At 43.9% G+C, this 19974-nt stretch overlaps 2 protein-coding genes across 2 annotated transcripts in view; one reads left to right on the top strand and one right to left on the bottom strand.

The window, feature by feature from the left end:
• Positions 1 to 19974, bottom strand: part of GOLGA7 (golgin A7) — a 247723-nt gene that overhangs the window by 70290 nt on the left and 157459 nt on the right. The window lies entirely within an intron of this gene.
• SFRP1 (secreted frizzled related protein 1) overlaps positions 9356 to 19974 on the top strand; it is a 58196-nt gene continuing 47577 nt past the window's right edge. The window contains exons 1-2 of the mRNA XM_087938841.1: positions 9356 to 9511; positions 9721 to 10296. Of these exons, the coding sequence (XP_087794967.1) occupies positions 9723 to 10296 (574 nt within the window). The 5' untranslated portion in view covers positions 9356 to 9511; positions 9721 to 9722. The remainder of the gene's footprint in view (positions 9512 to 9720; positions 10297 to 19974) is intronic.

Here is a 19974-nt window from a genome sequence, read left to right as displayed (position 1 = left end):
TGTTGGGGGCAAGAGGCCGACTCTGTAAACCGCTTAGAGAGACGGCTGTAAAGCACTATAAAGTGGTATATAGTAAGTCCAAGTACTATTGCTATTGTCCTTCCTTCCTTCCTTCCTTCCTTCCTTCCTTCCTTCCTTCCTTCCTTCCTTTCTTCTACCCATTGCTAGCAGTTCGATCCTGATTGGCTCAAGGTTGACTCAGCCTTCTGTCCTTCTGAGGTGGGTAAAATGAGAACCCAGATTGTTGTGGGGCAAGAGGCTGACTCTAAACCGCTTAGAGAGATGGCTGTAAAGCACTATAAAGTGGTATATAATAAGTCCAAGTACTATTGCTATTGTCCTTCCTTCCTTCCTTCCTTCCTTCCTTCCTTCCTTCCTTCCTTCCTTCCTTCCTTCCTTCCGCCCACTGCTAGCAGTTTGATCCTGACTGGCTCAAGGTTGACTCAGCCTTCCGTCCTTCCGAGGTGGGTAAAATGAGGACCCAGATTGTTGTGGGGCAAGAGGCTGACTCTGTAAGCCTCTTAGAGAGGGGGCTGTAAAGCACTGTGAAGCGGTATATAATAAGTCTAAGTGCTATTGCTCTTGCATAACCTTGCCCGCTATTGCTGTCCCTTACAATGTCCCTTCCTCTAGCAAAGATGGTCAGAGGAAAGGCAAAGAAACATTTGTCTTTGCAAAGCAAAAATCACTTAATTTTTTTTTTCCTTTTAAAAAAAAGGAAGCCGGGAGAGCTGCTTTCATGATGCATTCCACAGTACCACTGAAAGCATTCCTGAGTGATTTGCGCCCTGTTGAAGAGAGCATGCATCCTTGTAACCCAGATTCTCCATCTGATAAGCAGGCTACTTCATATTAAACTTCTGCAAAACAGCCCTGATGCATCTTCACCAGCACCCCGCATTTAGGAAAAAAATAATAATAATTCATTTCAATGGGACAGATCATAGGTTGAGACAGTCATTCCAATTCGATCCAAATACTCAGACCAAAACATTAAGTCGATTGAGTCAATTGGGATTCCAGAATTGATTTTTTGGGGACGGGGGGGACGGGGAGGTAGAGAACAATTTCTGCTCCTTATCCAGGAGCTCTGGATCACCTGAACAGAGTTGAAGGCATTTAATATTTACCTTCCAGCGAATTCAGAGAGTTGACTGAATTGCCACTGAATTGAATGTCTCAATCAAAACCTCATTTGGTTCTTACGGATATTCCAGCAAACAACAAGGGAATCTAAAGTGCTGGGCATCGGATCTGCCTTCATCCTTTACAGAGTCTGCTTATCTTGATCTGTTGAGAGTGGAAGTGGGGTTTATACCTTCTTTGGGCTTTGTATTTGAGCTTCCTGTTCCTGTGCAAGAACATGTTTGTTAATATTCTATTGGCTGTTGTCAGATTCCTATGGGGTCACGTAGGGGTCATAGCTGGCTCTATAGGCAAAAGAGGAAATGCAAACCCTACGTGCTTGTCTGAGCTAATTTTGTCAACCTTTTGTTTGTTGCTTATCTAAGTTTCTGTCTTGACCCAGTCTTTCTGAATGCATTAGCAAATCTGCATTTCTAAAAGCTGGCCTCAGAGGTGATATTCAGCAGGTTCTGACCAGTTCTTGAGAACCGGTAGCGGACATTTTGAGTAATTTGGAGAACCAGCAAATCCCACCTCTGACTGGCCCCACCCCCACTCTGCCTCCTGAGTCCCAGCTGATCAGCTGGGTCTCCTTTTGTTGCCCTGCACAGGAGAACGGAGCTGGAAAGCAGGTTAGTGGGGTGGCCAAGCCACACCCACAGAACCAGTAGTAAAAAATTTTTGAATTCCACCACTGGCTGGCCTCCTTAGTTTTTGCTTGGGGGCAGGGAAACTAGGGCTGGTTTCTGAATAGGCAGGCCCAATCTTGCTTACTGGGCACAAAATATCTGCTGGGGGGCTATTAAGAAAGTCTGCTTTCTGACTTTAAAAAAACATGTTGTTGTGGTTCGCCGGCAGCAGGTGCGGAGGGCTGAGGTCTTGGAGAGTGAGGACTCAGATGAGGGGCCTGCATGTGATGCAGGGATGGGGCCAGGACCATCAGGGAGTGGAGTGCTGCCTTTGGAGACTGTGGAGGCCGGCAGCAGTGATGAAGAGGTCCCCGAGGAGCCTGAGCCAAGTACGTGTGCGTGCAGGGATGCTCAAAGGAAAGAGCAGCTGCAGCAGCACAAGTGACTCAGGAGTAAGGCTGCAAGGTAATGGCCCGCCCCTCAAGAGATAAAAGCCAGCTGAGAAACCGGAGTTCTTTGCAGGAAGCAAAGAAGTTTTTGCACTCATGCCTTGTGGACGTTCAGAGTATCTTGGTTGGTGTTTGGAGACTCTTTGTGTTTGAAATCTTTCTTGGCAACTTTATCTAGTGTTCTTGGCAGCCTTGCACCCCCTTGGCAAGGCTCGTTCTTATCCGAGACAATTAGTTGGAAACAGCCTTTTAACCGGGAAGGAACGGAATTCATAAAGAATCATTAAAAGGTTTTGCTGTTAGCCCCGTTTCGTGTTGCTTTCCTTGGAACAAGGTTTGGGTCAGAACGCATGTTTCACCATTAGGGAAATAGAATATTCTGTCTTAAGATTTCCCAAAATATTTCATTCTCCTGAGGGGTGGGTGATGACTTTCTACACTGCAACGGTGCAATAACTCCACCTTTTAAATATCTTTACGTGAAGATTGGGATGAATTTCAATGACCTTTTGACTTTTTTGGAGACGTCTCCCGGATCCCCCTGTAATGGCCCACTCTGAACTGGTCGCAGAAGTTGCAGATCAAGAGTTTTGCTTAAAAGTGCCCTTAGTCCAGATGAATTTCCTGGACATGTAGCAGATGGAAGGAAATTAAACTATTTACTCCCGATTACCCCAGGAGCATGATGAGCTGCAGCTTTCAGCGGCTCCTCTTCAGAAAAAAACCAAAAACCAAAAAAACCCCAAACCCCGCTCGTTTTCTCAACCAGACAAATATTTCATTTTAGAGAGCAAGGGAAGAGGACCTCCAGCTGAATTAATGCTTCCTCTTTCGTCAGAAAAATGAAACGGGTGCCCTTTCTTTTATAGAAAAGACTGAAAGTTTAAGTGAAGGTGTTTTCGCTGCAGATAAAGGCCAAGTAGAAATTCTCTCTCTCTCTCTCTCTCTCTCTCTCTCACACACACACACACACACACACACACACCAAAAGGCTAGAGAGGCAAAGTCATACCACCGTCCCTGTACTGAAGATTAAAACCTTCTGTAGATGGGCTGTACTATATTTATACAATCAGCTCAACGGAAGATGGGCACTAGCAAGCAATTCTAATAACATCCTTCCCCTTCTCCAGATATGTTCATCCCTTGCCACTAAATCTAATTCATATGCTAGATTGGCAGAGAAACCCGCTCCCCACCACCCAAAAAATATTATTTATGGACCTGCTGTAAATCAATCTTCAATCTTTACAGAAGTTGCAGTGCTTCTGGTAAATTTCAAGGGGATTTTCAGCAAGTTGCAAAGGTCAGGTCAGCTGGCGCTATGGGTGTGTAAGGCTCAAGGCTCAATCTGTTTTGAGTTAATGGTGATATTTAGCGTCACCGTTCGAGGAGCGGATCTTATTTCGAGGGCAGAAGGCAATTTCTGCTGGTTCTTTCTATGGAGCTGGGTGCAGGCTGGAGAAGAACAAGGGGCTGATTAAACAAAATCCCTTCTGGCAGGATCCAATCTGGGCCGGTTCTTCTTCTGAGCTTTTGGACTTGTTTTGGAGTCCATCTTCAGGGAACTAGCTAGAGAGAAGTTCCCCGACGATGGGCTCCCAGCAGGCGTCTGAAAGCTCAGGAGACAAAATTTCTGGTCAAAGGTGGATCCTGGCCCAGATTGGATCCTGCAACGTTATCCTGGGACATTTTATGTTCACCTTCAGTCCTGAAAACCCTTCCTTTTGCATCTGTTTTTTACTTTTTTTTTTGCAGAACTATACACGAATGAGATAAGTCTTTGGAGTTGCAAAAATCTAGGTGGCCCGGTAGTTGGCAACAGATATAGAGCCTGCTGTTGTAAGTTGCTACTCAGATGTTTCCACTTCAAATGGGGCATGTCTGCTATTATTCATTCCTGCTTCTATTGGGAGAATTATAGCTAGTCACTGGCAACCGGTTCCTTGCAAATTAATTCCTCCCTTCCTCCCTCCCATCTAATTTTAGTAATTTGGGCATCTTACAACATTAAAAAACAATGCAATAACAGAATAGAGTAGAGTAGAATAGAGTAGAATTGAGTAGAATAGAATGGAATGGAATGGAATAGAAGAGAATAAGAATAGAATAGAATAGAATAAGAACAGAATAGAATAAGAACAGAATAGAATAGAATAGAATGGAATAGAATGAGAACAGAGCAGAATAGAATAAGAATAGAATAAGAACAGAATAGAATAGAATAGAATGGAATGGAATAGAAGAGAATAAGAATAGAATAGAATAAGAACAGAATAGAATAAGAACAGAACAGAATAGAATGGAATGGAATAGAATGGAATAGAATAAGAACAGAATAGAATAAGAATAGAATAGAATGGAATGGAATAGAATGGAATAGAAGAGAATAAGAATAGAATAGAATAAGAACAGAATAGAATAAGAACAGAATAGAATAGAATGGAATGGAATGGAATGGAATAGAATAAGAATAGAATAGAATAAGAACAGAATAGAATAAGAACAGAATAAAAGAGAATAGAATGGAATAGAATAAGAACAGAGCAGAATAGAATAAGAATAGAATAAGAATAGAATAGAATAGAATAGAATAGAATAGAATAGAATGGAATGGAATGGAATGGAATGGAATGGAATGGAATGGAATGGAATGGAATAGAATAGGATAGAATAGAATATTCTTTATTGGCCAAGAGTGATTGGACACACAAGGAATTTGTCTCTGGTGCATAACCTCTCAGTGTACATATGGCACAAGCAACTAAGTGATCAATCATAAATCATAAGATACAGTCAACAAAGTGATACTGATAAGATACCAATACGAGTAGCTATTAGGAAAGATGAGAAGGATGAGGATAATAGCAATAGCACCCCCCGCCCCTCCCACACTTCTCTAATGGGACGGACGGATGTTAATGGGACAGTTAGCTATTTTGCATTCCCTTTCCGATGCCTCGCCAAGGGATGTGATGTTAGAAGCTGATGGAAGACAATGTTCCAAAAATCCTGGAACTCAACTGTATACCCTAATTGAGGCTCAGGGATGGAACGCGTGTTGGCATGCCAGAAGTCACAGGTTCCAACCTTGTATTTCCAGAGGGCTGGAAAATTCCTGCATAAATTCTGGAGAATCACCACTAGCAGCCAGATGGACCCAAAACTCCTGCGTCGCGCTAAGCCTTGACGGGATTTGTCTTAGCAGCTGGGTACCTACAGTGTGCCAAGCTATGGATTCTTTAACCACATTCTATTGAATAAGCCAGAGTTGGCTGGGTATCCGTAACGCGCTAAGCTCCCTTGCCCTTTCCTTCTGTTGGAAAAAAGACGAATTCAAAATGCTAGCCAAGGAGACACGATCGACGATCTACCGCTGCTGGTGTAGATTTACCCTCACAAAATAACACGGTAATATTTGCACAAACACACACACACGCACAAGATCATTCCCCGCAGCCCCTTCCTTGCATTCCTGCATCTCTGCCTGATGCACAACAGATTTTTTTATTTTATTTTTTGCCACAAACACAGCAGGAGCGACGGCAGCAGCTCCTCAGCCCTTGCCAATTCTTGGATGCACGACAAACCCAAGCCAACTTTCCCAGATGTGTCCTGAACGAGTGTTCCAAGCCAGAAGCAGGACCAGGAAGTTGGTGCTGGTGGGGGGTGCAAGCCAAAGGGAGACCTCCCAACAGGCTTCCAAAACTAGGGAGGGTCTCACACTCTGCCTGACACTTCCTGGCTGAGTGTCAGGACCTCACAGAGGTTTTGGAGAAAATGGGATGGGCAGCTGCTGAGTTGACCTTTTCCCCAAAGCTAGCCAGCAAACACAAAGCAAAACATCCCCTGAAGGGTGTCCAACCTTGGCAACTTTAAGACCTACGGGTTTCAAACTCCCATGCTGCCTGGGGAATTCTGGGAGCTGAAGTTCACCGGTCTTAAAAGTTGCCAAGGTTGGACACCCCTGCCCTAAAGCATCTGCTCCTCATAAGGGGTTCAGTCAACCTCAAACTAACTTAAGAGTCTGATTAATTTTCCCACTGGATTAATCCAGTTCTAGGGACACGGGGGCTCAGGGGCTAAGACGCTGAGCTTGTCGATCAGAAAGGTCGACAGTTCAGCAGTTCGAATCCCCAGTGCCATGTAACAGAGTTACTTGTTCCAGCTTCTGCCAACTAAGCAGTTCGAAAGCATGTAAAAATGCAAGTAGAAAAATAGGGAGCCCTTTGGTAGGAAGGAAGCAGCATTCCGGTAACCAGTGGAACTCATGTGGCACTGGTTGCTACTGGGGCCATTCTAGCCTCCCCCAAGAAAAAAAAACCTGCCCGGCTCTGTCCTTTCTGAATGCTCTTCAAGGATAGCCCCATGTAAGGGACAATACAATAGTCTAACCGTGAGATGACCAGGGACTGCATGACTGAGCGCATTCTCATAGCTTTGGCCATCACTGCCGTGTTGTACTAGACATATAGCAGTCACATAAATTAACGGTATTGTAGAGACCATATAGAAGGGACACGGTGGCTCGGTGGCTAAGACACTGAGCTTGTCGATCAGAAAGATCACCGGTTCGGCAGTTCGAATCCCCAGCACCACGTAACGGAGCGAGCTCCCATTCCTTGTCCCAGCTTCTGCCAACCTAGCAGTTTGAAAGCATGTAAACAGTGCAAGTAGAAAAATAGGGACCTCCTTTGGTGGGAAGAGAACAGCGTTCTGTGAGCCTTTGGTGTTTAGTCCTGCCGGCCACATGACCATGGAGACGTCTTCGGACAGCGCTGGCTCTTCTTCGGCTTTGCAACGGAGATGTCTTCTAGAGCCGGAAACAACTAGCACGTATGTGCGAGGGGAGCTTTTACCTTTAATCCGGTTCTAAGTGAAAGACAAATTGAGTTTTATTTCTCTTTCCTATTCAAAATTAAGAGGAAGATGGTCCTTCATTCCTGGCCAATGCAATAATTGGAATGGAGCGCACTGAGACGATACGGGACCCAAAGTCTCCCGTGGGCTGAAAGACTCAACGCTCCTATCACCCACCTCCTTCTTTTGGGATGGGACTCCAGCTTGACCCCTTCCAGTCTGCATTCCGAAGGCCAAGATGAGTTCGAACTCAAACCTACACAAAGGGTGGGCTTACAGAAAACCCAGCTCCAAGGAATCCTCACCAGGCAAGTCAGTTTATTAGCAGGGAGCTCGACTTAGTAATTAAACGCCTCTTACTAAGCTCCTTCTGGGCTTTGTTTGGGGGGTGGGGGCAGGGTAAGGGGTCAAGCTGGCCCATGATTTGCAAGCAGGATTTATGGCTGAGCGTGTTGGGTGAAGTCGAGTCGTCGATGGGCTGTTTACTCTGCCGAGCAGCGAAGCAAACAGAGCCCCGCTCCAGAGAAGGCTCCCCTCAGAGCAAACCAAGGAACAACCTGCAGGAAGCTCCCACTTTCCCATTACGGGAGGTTTTTAAGAAGAGACACTAGTCTCACTTATCTGAAATGGTAGAGGTTCTCCTGCTTGAGCAAGGGGCTGGACTAGAAGACCTCCAAGGTTCCCTTCCAGCTATTCTGTTCTGTTCTACTCTACTCTACGCTACCCTACCTTGTTTCTATTTCTATTTCTGTTATTCCTGTTCCTAATCCTATTCTATTCTATTCCATTCCATAATTCTTGAATCTATTCTATTCTTTCATTCTCTATTCTATTCTATTCTATTCTATTCTATTCTATTCTATTCTATTCTATTCTATTCTCCCTTCCCTTCATCTATTCTATTCTATTCTATTCTATTCTATTCTATTCTATTCTTATTCTATCTCCTTCCCTTCATCTATTCTATTCTATTCTCCCTTCCCTTCATCTATTCTATTCTATTCTATTCTATTCTATTCTTCATTCTATTCTATTCTATTCTATTCTATTCCAATATCACTATCCCAATATTCCATTCCATTCCATAATTTTTTTAAATCTATTCTATTCTATTCTATTATTCTATTCTATTCTATTCTTATTCTATTCTATTCTCCCTTCCTTCATCTATTCTATTCTATTCTATTCTATTCTATTCTATTCTATTCTATTCTATTCTATTCTCCCTTCCCTTCATCTATTCTATTCTATTCTATTCTATTCTATTCTATTCTATTCTATTCTATTCCAATATTCTATCCCAATATTCCATTCCATTCCATAATTTTTAAATCTATTCTATTCTATTCTATTATTCTATTCTATTCTATTCTTATTCTATTCTATTCTCCCTTCCCTTCATCTATTCTATTCTATTCTATTCTATTCTATTCTATTCTATTCTATTCTATTCTATTCTATTCTATTCTCCCTTCCCTTCATCTATTCTATTCTATTCTATTCTATTCTATTCTATTCTATTCTATTCTATTCTATTCTATTCCAATATTCTATCCCAATATTCCATTCCATTCCATAATTTTTAAATCTATTCTATTCTATTCTATTCTATTCTATTCTATTCTATTCTATTCTATTCTATTCTATTCTATTCTATTCTCCTTCCTTCATCTATTCTATTCTATTCTATTCTATTCTATTCTATTCTATTCTATTCTATTCTATTCTATTCTCTACCCTACCCTATCCTATCCTTCTTAATTCTACTCTATTCTTTCATTATCTCCTCCCCTCCCCCCTCTCCTCTTCCTCTTCCTCTTCCCCTATTCTATTCCACCCCCCTTTTCCTTTCCTTTCCCTTCCCGCGAGGCGCTCCCTGGGCTGACCCCGGCGGCAGCCAGTTGCGGAGGAAGGAGGGCGAGCGAGCGAGCGAGCGCGCGGAGAGGGTCGGTGGGTGGAGGAGGGTGGACAGGCCCGCCTATCTTCCCCCCACCCACCCCCACGCGTGCAAATCTCGCTGTGTCGTCGGACAACCCCCCACTCCCCCTCCTCGCCCCCCGCTCGCTCCGGCTGCCCACCGGAGGGGAAAAGCGGAGCGGAGCCTCTAAGGCAGGACTGGAAGAGCGCTGGGTTTTTTTTCCTCCCCCCTCCCAGCGCCGAGGGGAGGGGTCCCACGTCGGAGGATTGGTTAACTGGCGATTGGCTAATTGAGTGACACTTGTAGCCCGGGTGGGTGGGGGGAGGGAAGGGAGGGAGGGAGGAGGGAGGTCTGAAGAAGAAGAAAAAAGAAAAGAAAAAAGAATGGGGAATTTTAAGTGGCCGCGGATTGGCTGGCGGCGGTAAAAGAGCTCCGAAACTCCGGGGGAGAAAGTGCTCCCAGCGCTCTCGGGATCCGCCGAGCAGGCAGGCAGGCAGGCAGGGAGGCTGAGCTGGGCTGCCCCGCCACCGGTGAGGCCACTTAGACGCTCCGCAGGCTTTGGATTCCAGCGGGGGCCCGTTTGCTCCCAATTCGGGTCCCCCCCTGTTTTTTTTTTAATTTTTTTTTTTGGGTGGGTGGGTGGGTTTTGCAACCTTCATAAGAAGCCAGGCGGGCGGAGGAGTTTGCAACCTCTCTCCGCTGTCTTTGCAACCTCTCTCTCCTCCTCCCATCCTCCCAGGCATGGGCGCCCTGGCTTTTCCCCCGCGGGGTCCCCGCTGGGATGCCCCGAGGATGCTCCTCTGGGCATCCTGGGCCGTCTCCTTCCTCCTCCTCCTCCTCCTCCTGCCCGGCTTGGCCGGAGCCAACGAGTACGACTACGTCAGCTTCCAGTCGGACATCAGCTCCTACCAAAGCGGACGCTTCTACACCAAACCCCCGCAGTGCGTGGCCATCCCGGCCGACCTGAGGCTCTGCCACAGCGTGGGCTACGACAAGATGGTCTTGCCCAACCTCCTGGACCACGAGACCATGGCCGAGGTCAAGCAGCAGGCCAGCAGCTGGGTGCCCTTGCTCAACAAGAACTGTCACTTCGGCACCCAGCTCTTCCTTTGTTCCCTCTTCGCCCCCATCTGCTTGGACCGGCCCATCTACCCCTGCCGCTGGCTCTGCGAGGCCGTGCGCGACTCCTGCGAGCCGGTCATGCAGTTCTTCGGCTTCTACTGGCCCGAGATGCTCAAGTGCGACCAGTTCCCCCAGGACGAGGTCTGCATCGCCATGACCGCCCCCAACGCCACGGAGGCCTCCAAGCCCCAAGGTGAGAGCGCTCGAGTCCCTGGGCTTTCGCACCCTCGTGGTTTGTAGGGACTGTGTGTTTCCCGGGGAGGAGGATTTGATTGCTCGGGTAGCCTGTGGCTATTGTTAAGGGCTGTACCTGGCGATTCTTCATGAATCTATTTTTTTCTTTTATGTACACTGAGCGCATTTGCATCAAGACAAATTACTTGTGTGTCCAATCACACCTGGCCAATAAAGAATTCTACTCTACTCTACTCTACCTCTACCTCTACCTCTACCTCTACCATACCCCTACCCCTATTCCGTTCCGTTCCATTCCATTCCATTCCATTCCATTCCATTCCATTCCATTCCATTCCATTCCATTCCATTCTATTCTATTCTATTCTATTCTATTCTATTCTATTCTACTCTACCTCTACTCTACTCTACTCTACCATACCCCTACCCCTATTCCACTCCACTCCACTCCACTCCATTCCATTCCATTCCATTCCATTCCATTCTATTCTATTCTATTCTATTCTATTCTTAGAATCAACTCAAGATATGGTCCTGCTGGGAAGCCGACGTGAGATGGTAGCTCCTGGTGGCCAACTTAGGGTGAGACCCAAGAAGGCCTTCTGAACATTTAGGGAGAACCCATAATATGATGATCCAAATGGGTCCCATCTTCCCATTGTAGAATCTGTATTGCAGGCTAATTCTGCCAACTGCCAGGAGTTCGATCCTGACCGGCTCAAGGTTGACTCAGCCTTCCGACCTTTGGAGGTTGGTAAAATGAGGACCCAGATTGTTGTGGGGGGCAAGAGGCTGACTCTGTAAGCCGCTTAGAGAGGGCTGGAAAAGCACTGTGAAGCAGTAAATACATCTAAATGCTATTGCTTAGGAAGGAAGGAAGGAAGGAAGGAAGGAAGGAAGGAAGGAAGGAAGGAAGGAAGGAAGGAAGCTATGTTGGCACAGTGGTTAGAGTGCAGCATTGCAGGCTAACTCTGCCGACTGCCAGGAGTTCAATCCTGCTCAGATGAAGGTTGACTCAGCTTTCCATCCTTCTGAGGTGGGTAAAATGAGGACCCAGATTGTTGGGGGCAAGAGGCTGACTCTGTAAACCACTTAGAGAGGGCTGTAAAAGCGCTGTGGAAAGCAGTATGTAAGTCTAAGTGCAATCGCTGTTTCCATTTAAAGGTCTTTAGTAATGAATAGAACTATATTTCTCAATCTTGGAACTTGTAAGACTTGTGGGTTTCAACTCCCAGAATTCCCCAGCCAGCCTGTCCACATGTCTTAAAAGTTGAGAAACACCGGACTAGACACATTCTTCCAATTCTCCACTTTCCGATTATTTGGCCAGATCAGTTCCCAGAACTGTTAACAGCGGTTACACCAAGTTGGTTCTACCTCTCAGAAGCACATCAGAGTTGGAAGGGGGATAGAGAAGACTCTTCTGGATTGAGTAACCCAGTAGCCCACCCATTCTAAATTGAGTCTGTGTGTGAGGTTAAGAAGGGAACCATCTGGAGCTGATGAGTGATTAAGGACAGATTCTGCTTGTGGAGGAATTCAGCATCAGGCCTGGACATCTGTAAAAGGCAAAGGAAATTTCTGCTCAAAGACTCCAGAAGGTTGATGATGTCAATATTAATTGCAATTATGGCAGACATTGCTTAATAGTAGCAGGATTAATTATTTGACTTGGCAGCTTCCAGAGAACTCTGCTGAATGAGGCTCATGCAATTCTGCTTCACCAAAGCAGGCGGGAGGGAGGGAGAGAGAGAGAGAGAGAGAGAGAGAGAGAGAGAGAAGAGAGTTTCGAAGAAACAATTTCTTCAGCAGCGTCTGTGCAGCGATGGAGTAATTTTGGAACCTTTCGTAGCTCTTGGGGATCTCAGCAAACGTTTCTCATCTCTGGCTCCATTGCTCTTTTGTGCATTGCAGCTTCTTCTTGTGTTTCCAGAGTGCCAGAGCAAAACAAAACAATAACAAGAAGCAACAGATTGTGTGGTCCTTATTTATTAAGACAAGAGCCTCTTGACAGTTTTGCTCTTTATACCCAACACCTCCAGCCATAGACAAAGGACTTAGTTCTGGCTACTTTGCTAATCAACACCATGGCATTAATGCTCAACCTGGGCTAACAAAGCATAATTGCTTTGTTTATAATGCCTGCTGTGCCCAGACAAATCAATCCCATTTTAGCATGATGACCTGGTTTATACTACATGTTGAAATCCATGGCTGGCTTCCCACAGGATGCTGAACCATAAATGACCCCTGATCCTTTTTGGAGCCTGGATGCTGGCAAACTCAGCATGATCTGGGTGTCTGATTAGAGTGTATGTATTACTTCCTCGCCCTTCCCAAGTGGTAGAATAGACTGAGAAATCTTGATTGGCTTAAAATTGCGCCTCTGTGGTGAAGATGTAAGCTTCAGCCTCTCAGTTCTGATAAGCACTTTTTGTTGTTGTTGCAGAAAAGAGAATTTATTTCAAAGATAAAGATAATAAGACTCAGTCGTTGGTTTCCTTCTAACTCTACTGTATTATTAATGGGTAATTTTGAGTATTTCAACTCAAGGTCCTAGATCTATGCTCTTGCCAGTCCAGATGAGGATATTTTCCTGGATGATAATTTGGCTTCCTCTTAAATTATGGGTCCTGAGCCGGATCCCTGAAGGCAGTCCCTAAGGCCAACTGCTTCTGCAGCTGGAGGTTTTATTTCAGCTGCTGCTGAGAAACCCCTTCAGTGACTTTTGCAGCGGTGCTTGTACAAAAAGTGAGAGCGATGATAGAGTCCTTCCCCAAACTGGCATCCTTTTCCCCTTCTGTCCTCCAAAGTTGACTTGTGTAATTTCAGGCAGCATGCCCCTTACTCATTGGGCATTATGGGGTGGGGGGGCAGTTGCAAGGCACGGGGGAGAATTGATGTGAAGAAACCAGTGCTGGAACTGGGCACCAAGCAGTTTTATGTTTTAAATAAGTCCAGAGGAGTCCTTTATGGGCATGCTGCTTGCAACATTTTGTCTGTTTAAGCGTGCATGGAAATGGATATTTAACAAGCCACTTTCTTTCATTTCCATTTCTTAGTACTATCAGGATCGTAACAATGCTGAGCTAATGTAGCAAAATGTTGGAAAGGTTTTATATGATGTTCTCCATTTAGACATAGTAAAAGATGCCAGATAGAGTAATTTTCCTCTGCTGTTTGGAATTTACATTTTGGGCTGCCTTTTCAGCCTTAGTCTTTGATATACAATGAGGGGCTTGACAGTCACAAACTGGCGCCCCCCTTCCCAGTACAATGTGCTTTTAGTCTCTTTGGATATGAAAGCATCCGATTGGCCACTAAGTTACTTAAATCTTGCACTGGCTATTTTGCTGGCCTTAGCCAACATGACTTCCTGGACATTCAACCTCGGAGCTTTTGTGAAGATAGAATACCGTACTCATACCCTTGTATGGAAGTAACCCAAAATCAGAAACTTTAGCAAAACACCAGGGACTCCAGAGCTCAGCATGGCTCTTGAAGATAGAATAGATAGATTGAATTCTTTATTGGCCAAGTGTGATTGGACACACAAGGAATTTGTCTTGGTGCAAATAATCTCAGCGTGCATAAAAAGAAAAGATCCATTGGTCAAGAGTCAAGAATCATCAGGTACAACACTTAATGATAGTCATAGGGTACAATAAGCAATCAAATCATACTAGGAAACAATCAATATAAATTGTAAGGATACAAGCAACTAAGTTACAGTCATACAGTCGCAAGTGGGAGGGTGATAAGGAGTGATGAGAAGATTAACAGTAATAGTTGTGCAGACTTTGTAAATAGTTGAACAGGGTTGAGGGAATTATTTGTTTAGCAGAGTGACTGAACATGATCAAAGGAGTTTTCTTTCCCATGCATTTAGATATATGTATGTATGTTTGTGTTAATACCCTCTTAAGGTTAATACCCTAGCATGGTTTTTCCAGGATGCTCGTAATATAAACCCTCCCCCCAAAATAAGCCCCAGTTAAGATTGTTAGCCAGGTGGATGCTTTTAGTACCGTATTTCCCTGAAAAATAAGACCTAATCGGAAACTAAGCCCTAATGTGTCTTTCGGAGCAAAAATTAATATACGACCCAGTCTTATTTTCAGGGGAACATGGGTAGTCAAAATACAGTATTAAACAAAAAAAAACATGAATCCAAGAGGTCACACTCAAGGAGGTGGATCTTGGGCAGGCAAATGGTCACATATACGTACAATATTTAAAATGAAGCACTTAGTAGGGTAGCAGATGAAAGAAATTGCAATTCCAGAATGTCCACTACTTTTCCACTGAGAAGCCAGGGAATGTAGCATTGGAAGAGGCTACCAAAGCCTTCAACTCCATCTCTTGCCTCCTTCCAGGCACCCATAAAAAAAGTGTCCCTAACAGAACCGTCATTAAGCAGAACTGGCTTTGCCCATTGCTAGTTGAAGTGGACTGGGAAGGTTGCAAATGATGATCAAATGACCCTCAGGCACTGCAATTGTGGCAAATACAAGTGGCCGAATATTGAATATACTCTTGTGTGAGGATGCTGCAATGATTGTAAATTCAAGGACTGGTTGTGAGTCATTTTTTTCTGTTGTAATTTGAACTGTTGCTAAACAAGGGATTGTAAGATGAGGGCAACCTCTATGTTCTTCGATGGTGACCAATGTGTGTGTGTGTGTGTGTGTGTGTGTGTGTGTGTGTGTGTGAAACAGCTTTCCCACCCTGATCATCTCTAAACAGGAAAGATTTCAATCCCATAATCCCCTATTAGCATAGATTGAGACCACCACCACCTCTTCTTCTTCTTCTTCTCCTTCTCCTTCTTCTCCTCCTCCTCCTCCTCTTCCTCCTCCTCCTCCTCCTCCTCCTCCTCCTGCCATATCCATCTTTGGACATTGGCGATCATGTTGGCGATCCTAATTTTATCAACAGCCACACGAAAAAGTGCCGCTGAGTTTTGTCCAAACCGGTCCCTTAGATTTTGAAGCCATGATGTTTTTCTTGTACCTGGACCTCGTTTGCCTTCAATCTTTCCCTGGAGGATTTAGTGAAGGATGCCGTATTTTTCCAGGAGTCGCATCCCAGGTCCGAAATATTCTAACTTTGGCTTTTTAATGGTTTGATGATTTCCCTTGGCTTTCCCAGGCAGCTTATCACCGCCTCATTTCTGATTTTGTCGACCCAACTTACCCGTAGCAGCCATTATGTAAATCTACATTTCAAATGCTTTTAGTCTCTCCAAGTGACTTTCTGTCTGAGACCAACCATCTTTTATTCTTGTTCTTGTTTTTTGTTTGACAAATTCTAATAAACAAACAAACTCTCCACTCCAATGGAGCATCTGACAAGCCTGGTTTTCAATCTTAGGCTTATGTCATGACTGCAGAAGACCTTTTCCATTTTGGAGAGTGCTGTTTGAGCTTTGTCTATCGTTGTCTTTACTTCAGGGGTCATATCCCAGCTTTCATGTAAATTAGGTATCTGATCCTTTCAACTTTTCTAGTGGTATTCCTTCTGAAGTTATCAGTGGTAAATTAATGGGTTGTTTGCTGATGTCATCCTGGTTTTTGAACTGTTGGGTTTTTAAAAAAATAATATTTTTAAAATTTTTAATACAATCATTCCATCTTCAGTTGAACAGTGTGTTTTTCTGGGTACAAACATCTTTGTTAAACAATAATCAAAACCACAACATCCTTCATTACATATTGATTCTGCAACATTTAACATACAGTAGTAATATCCACCTATTAATTATACTAATTAATTATACAATAGTAACATAATAATATTCAACATGTTAGTCATCATCTTAACTTCTCTCTCTTAACACATCATCTTTATTTTGTTTTCCCTGTTTTTATTATTTAACCATTGATAGAATAAACCCTGTACCATATAATACTCAGTTCATGGAGCTGTTGGTTTTGAGCTGTTAAGCTTCGAGCCGTATTTTTCAGATATTTCTGTGACTCTGTGGAAGCTGAAGACCGAAGTCAGACAACCCTTATTGCAAATTTCCTGGACCAGGATTTTGACTCCTCAATTTTACAACGCAATTTTTTTTTTTTAAATCAGTGGGTTGGGAAAAGTGGTTGAAGAAAACCTCTTCGCAACCAGCCTCTTCGTCTTCCTCATTCAGGCATGAAATCTGTGCATCTTTAAAAAGTTAACATTCCTAAACTATCCAAGGTTTCTGAATAAGCTGACATCAGGGTCCAAATGTAAAATAATCCTTTGGCACTCAAGTGTTGCCCTCTCCTTAAAAGCACTTTTTCCCCCCCTCTCCTTTCCTTATATTCCATAGTAGAAGGCCATACTTAGAAATTACTGCTACTCCCCCCTTCCTCCCCCCAAACTAACCTCTGGGGAGGAAAAAGTTATTTTCATAACTGCTCCAAAGCTGGAAACCAGGAGTTGATTGACAGGGAGTTTTGCTCTGGCTGTTTGTCTCCGCCGTAGAGGCACCAAAATCTCCTTTAAAACAAAACACATACAAAAAACCGCGCACACCCCTTCCCTCCTCATATTGGTTTCAGGTATAAGCTGCCAATTTTTACAAATCCAGTCCTTTGAGAGACGGAGATATTTTCCCTGATTAAAATTTCGGTGCCAAATTAGAACAGGATACGACGGGTAAGGTGATACTTTGCCAAAGCAGAGGATGGTCACGAGGCCTCATCCAGCATGTTTCGTGGGGAAGAAACACAAATGGTAGTGTTTTTGACTGGGAGGCATAAAAGAAACCGGGGCTTTCTGTTTTTTTTCCATGGCTTGGATAAGGGCTTTGAAGGGCTCTTTTTTTTGGGAAGGGGTGAGTTATTTATGCATAAATTTATTTTGTTTCGGCATCTAGCCATCCAGAAACTAAGTTAGATTATGATTCACTCCCTTGTGGGTGGGAGAATCTCTGGGTTTTTCATGGATGTAGGTTTGAGTGGGAAGCCCTGGACAACCAGTTATTTATTCCTTAGCAGGATGCCCATGCTTCACAACAAAACTATGTGATTGGGCTTAGTTTTGGGGGAGGAAAATAAAGGGGAAAAAAATTCTGCCTCTGCCTACCAACATCCATTGGTATTCATCTGGCTAGCGTCTGGTCAGTGTGTGAGAGAGTTGAGGGCTGTTTGGAAACTGAGACAATATTTGCTGTGTGAGCAAGAAGGAGGCAGCAAGGCGCCTGGGCGTGGCTTAGCTCAACTGCAGTTGGAACAGATTTCTTTTCAGGTAGGGAGGGGGAGTAGAACTCCTTAGCATCAGAGTGTGTTAATAATAATAATATAGGAAATACTAATGCTCTGATGGTCATTTCGAAAAATCCTTTCTTAGCGAGCACCTAGAAGCCAAGAGGAACATTTGTGGCAAATTTCAAGTTTGTAGGCTTTACAGGTGTGGAAATTTTGTGATGATGCGTGAGTGGTATTTCTCAGATAAATAGATAATAGATAGATAGATAGATAGATAGATAGATAGATAGATAGATAGATAGATAGATAGATAGATAGATAGATAGATAGATAGATAGATAGATAGATAGATAGATAGATAAGTAGATAGATAGATAGATAGATAGATAGATAGATAGATAGATAGATAGATAGATAGATAGATAGATAGATAGATTACTAAGAAAACTGATCTATTTTATTTTCATTCTATTTGTTGAGGAGGGGAGGGGATGACTTATTCCCCAAAGCACCTGAAGGCAGGGCAAGAAATACCCGGTGGAAATTGATCTGAGAGACACCCAACCTAGAATTAAAGGAGAAAAATTCCTGACAGTGAAATCAGTTCAGCAGAATGGCCTGGTTTTCAGAAGTTGTGAGGGCTCCATCACTGGAGGATTTTAAAAAGGGACTGGACAGCCGTTTGTTTGGAGTGGTATAAGTCCTCCTGAGTAGGGGGGTTGGACCAGAAGACTTCCAAGGTTCCTTTCAACTTTGTAACACTGTTACTGAATCCCATGTTTCATGTTACATGTCACTATTTTAAAAGCAATGAAAGAATACATGTGTGTGCTACCTGCTCTAACATTTGCCAGTGAAACATGGACACAAATCTCACAATCGATACAAAAAGCTAAAAGGGGCACACACGGCCACAGAAACAGAGGTGGGTATTCAGCAGGTTCTGACCAGTTCTGGAGAACCGGTAGCGGACATTTTGAGTAGTTCGGAGAACTGTCAAACACCGCCTCTGACTGGCCCCGCCCCCATCTATTCTCCACCTCCCGAGTCCCAGCTGATTGGCTGGGTCTCCTTTGGCTGCCCTGCACAGGAGAACAGAGCTGGAAAGCAGGTTAGTGGGGTGGGGAGGGAATGGGGATTTTGTAGTATCCTTCTCCTGCCATGCCCACCAAGCCATGCCCGAAATCTTTATTGGATAGCAAATAATTAAATATATATTTAATATTGCTTATTAATGCCATATTTAGGTTTAGATGTAAAATTTAAACAACTTATTGCATCAACATGAACATTTTAGAGATCACAGCTAATGTTGGTATAAGCAGATAACAGATAACAGATAATCAGAGTTGGAAGGGACCTTGTAGGTCATCTAGTCCAATCCCCCCACCCAAGTGGGAGACCCTAAACCATCTTAGACAGATGGCAGTCCAGTCTCTTCTTGAAAGCCTCCCACAACTTCCGAGGGCAACTTCTGTTCCATGGGTTGATTGTTCTCACTGTCAGAAAGCTACTTTTTATTTCTAAAGGTTGAAGTTGTTCACGCATTAGAGTGTTAATCTCTAGTCAACATTGTGTAAATAGCACCATAGCCTTTCAGATATTTTTAATATTTAATAGAGAGAGAGCAATAAAGTTGCAAGCAATCAAATGAGCAATGCATAACTATTTCCTAACAAGAACTATTAGCAAACCGTTTGTGGATGAAGCTTATAATAACATAAGAAAAATTTCCTCCTTTTAGAGAAATATATTTATCTTAATTATTTAACAGGTAATGCAAATAAAAGCGACCACAGTGCCCAGAAATTTAAATAAAAGAGAGATAATCAACTGGTGGCCAATGTCCTTGTAGAATTGGCAACACAGAACTCCGGCTTGTAGGATACAGGGAGACATCAACTTACAGCCATTCATTTAGTCCAAGGGTGTCAAACTCAATTTCATTGAGGGCTGCATCAGGGTTGTGTTTGACCTTGGAGGACTGGGGCGTGGGAGTGGCCGGGGTGGGTGTGGCCATGGTGGGCATGACACAGGACTCGTGTCAGGGGGCCACTGTGTTGGCCAAGTGCTAAGGCAGGACTTCCTTGAGACCCTCCCTCACTCTCATTATAACCAACCTTCCTTCCTTCCTTCCTTCCTTCCTTCCTTCCTTCCTTCCTTCCTTCCTTCCTTCCTTCCTTCCTTCCTTCCTTCCTTCCTTCCTTCCTTTGCCTTCCCTCTTTTAGATTAAATTAATGGAGTTGGAAGGGACCTTGTAGGTCTTCTAGTCCAACTCCCCGCCCAAGTGGGAGACCTTATACCATTTCTGACAGATGGCAGTCCAGTCTCTTCTTGAAAGCTTCCAATGATGAAGCTCCCACAACTTCTGAGGGCAACTTCCATTCCTTGGGTTGATTGTTCTCACTGTCAGAAAATGTCTCCTTATTTCCAAGTTGAATCTCTCCTTGTTCACTTTCCATCCATTATTCCTTGTCTGGCTT

The sequence above is a fragment of the Pseudonaja textilis genome, chromosome 9 (assembly GCF_049901715.1).
Source record: "Pseudonaja textilis isolate UNSWEBS1 chromosome 9, rPseTex1.2, whole genome shotgun sequence".
NCBI lineage: Eukaryota > Metazoa > Chordata > Lepidosauria > Squamata > Elapidae > Pseudonaja > Pseudonaja textilis.
The sequence above is the reverse complement of the archived record's forward strand: the minus strand, read 5'-3'. Positions and strand labels throughout refer to the sequence as shown.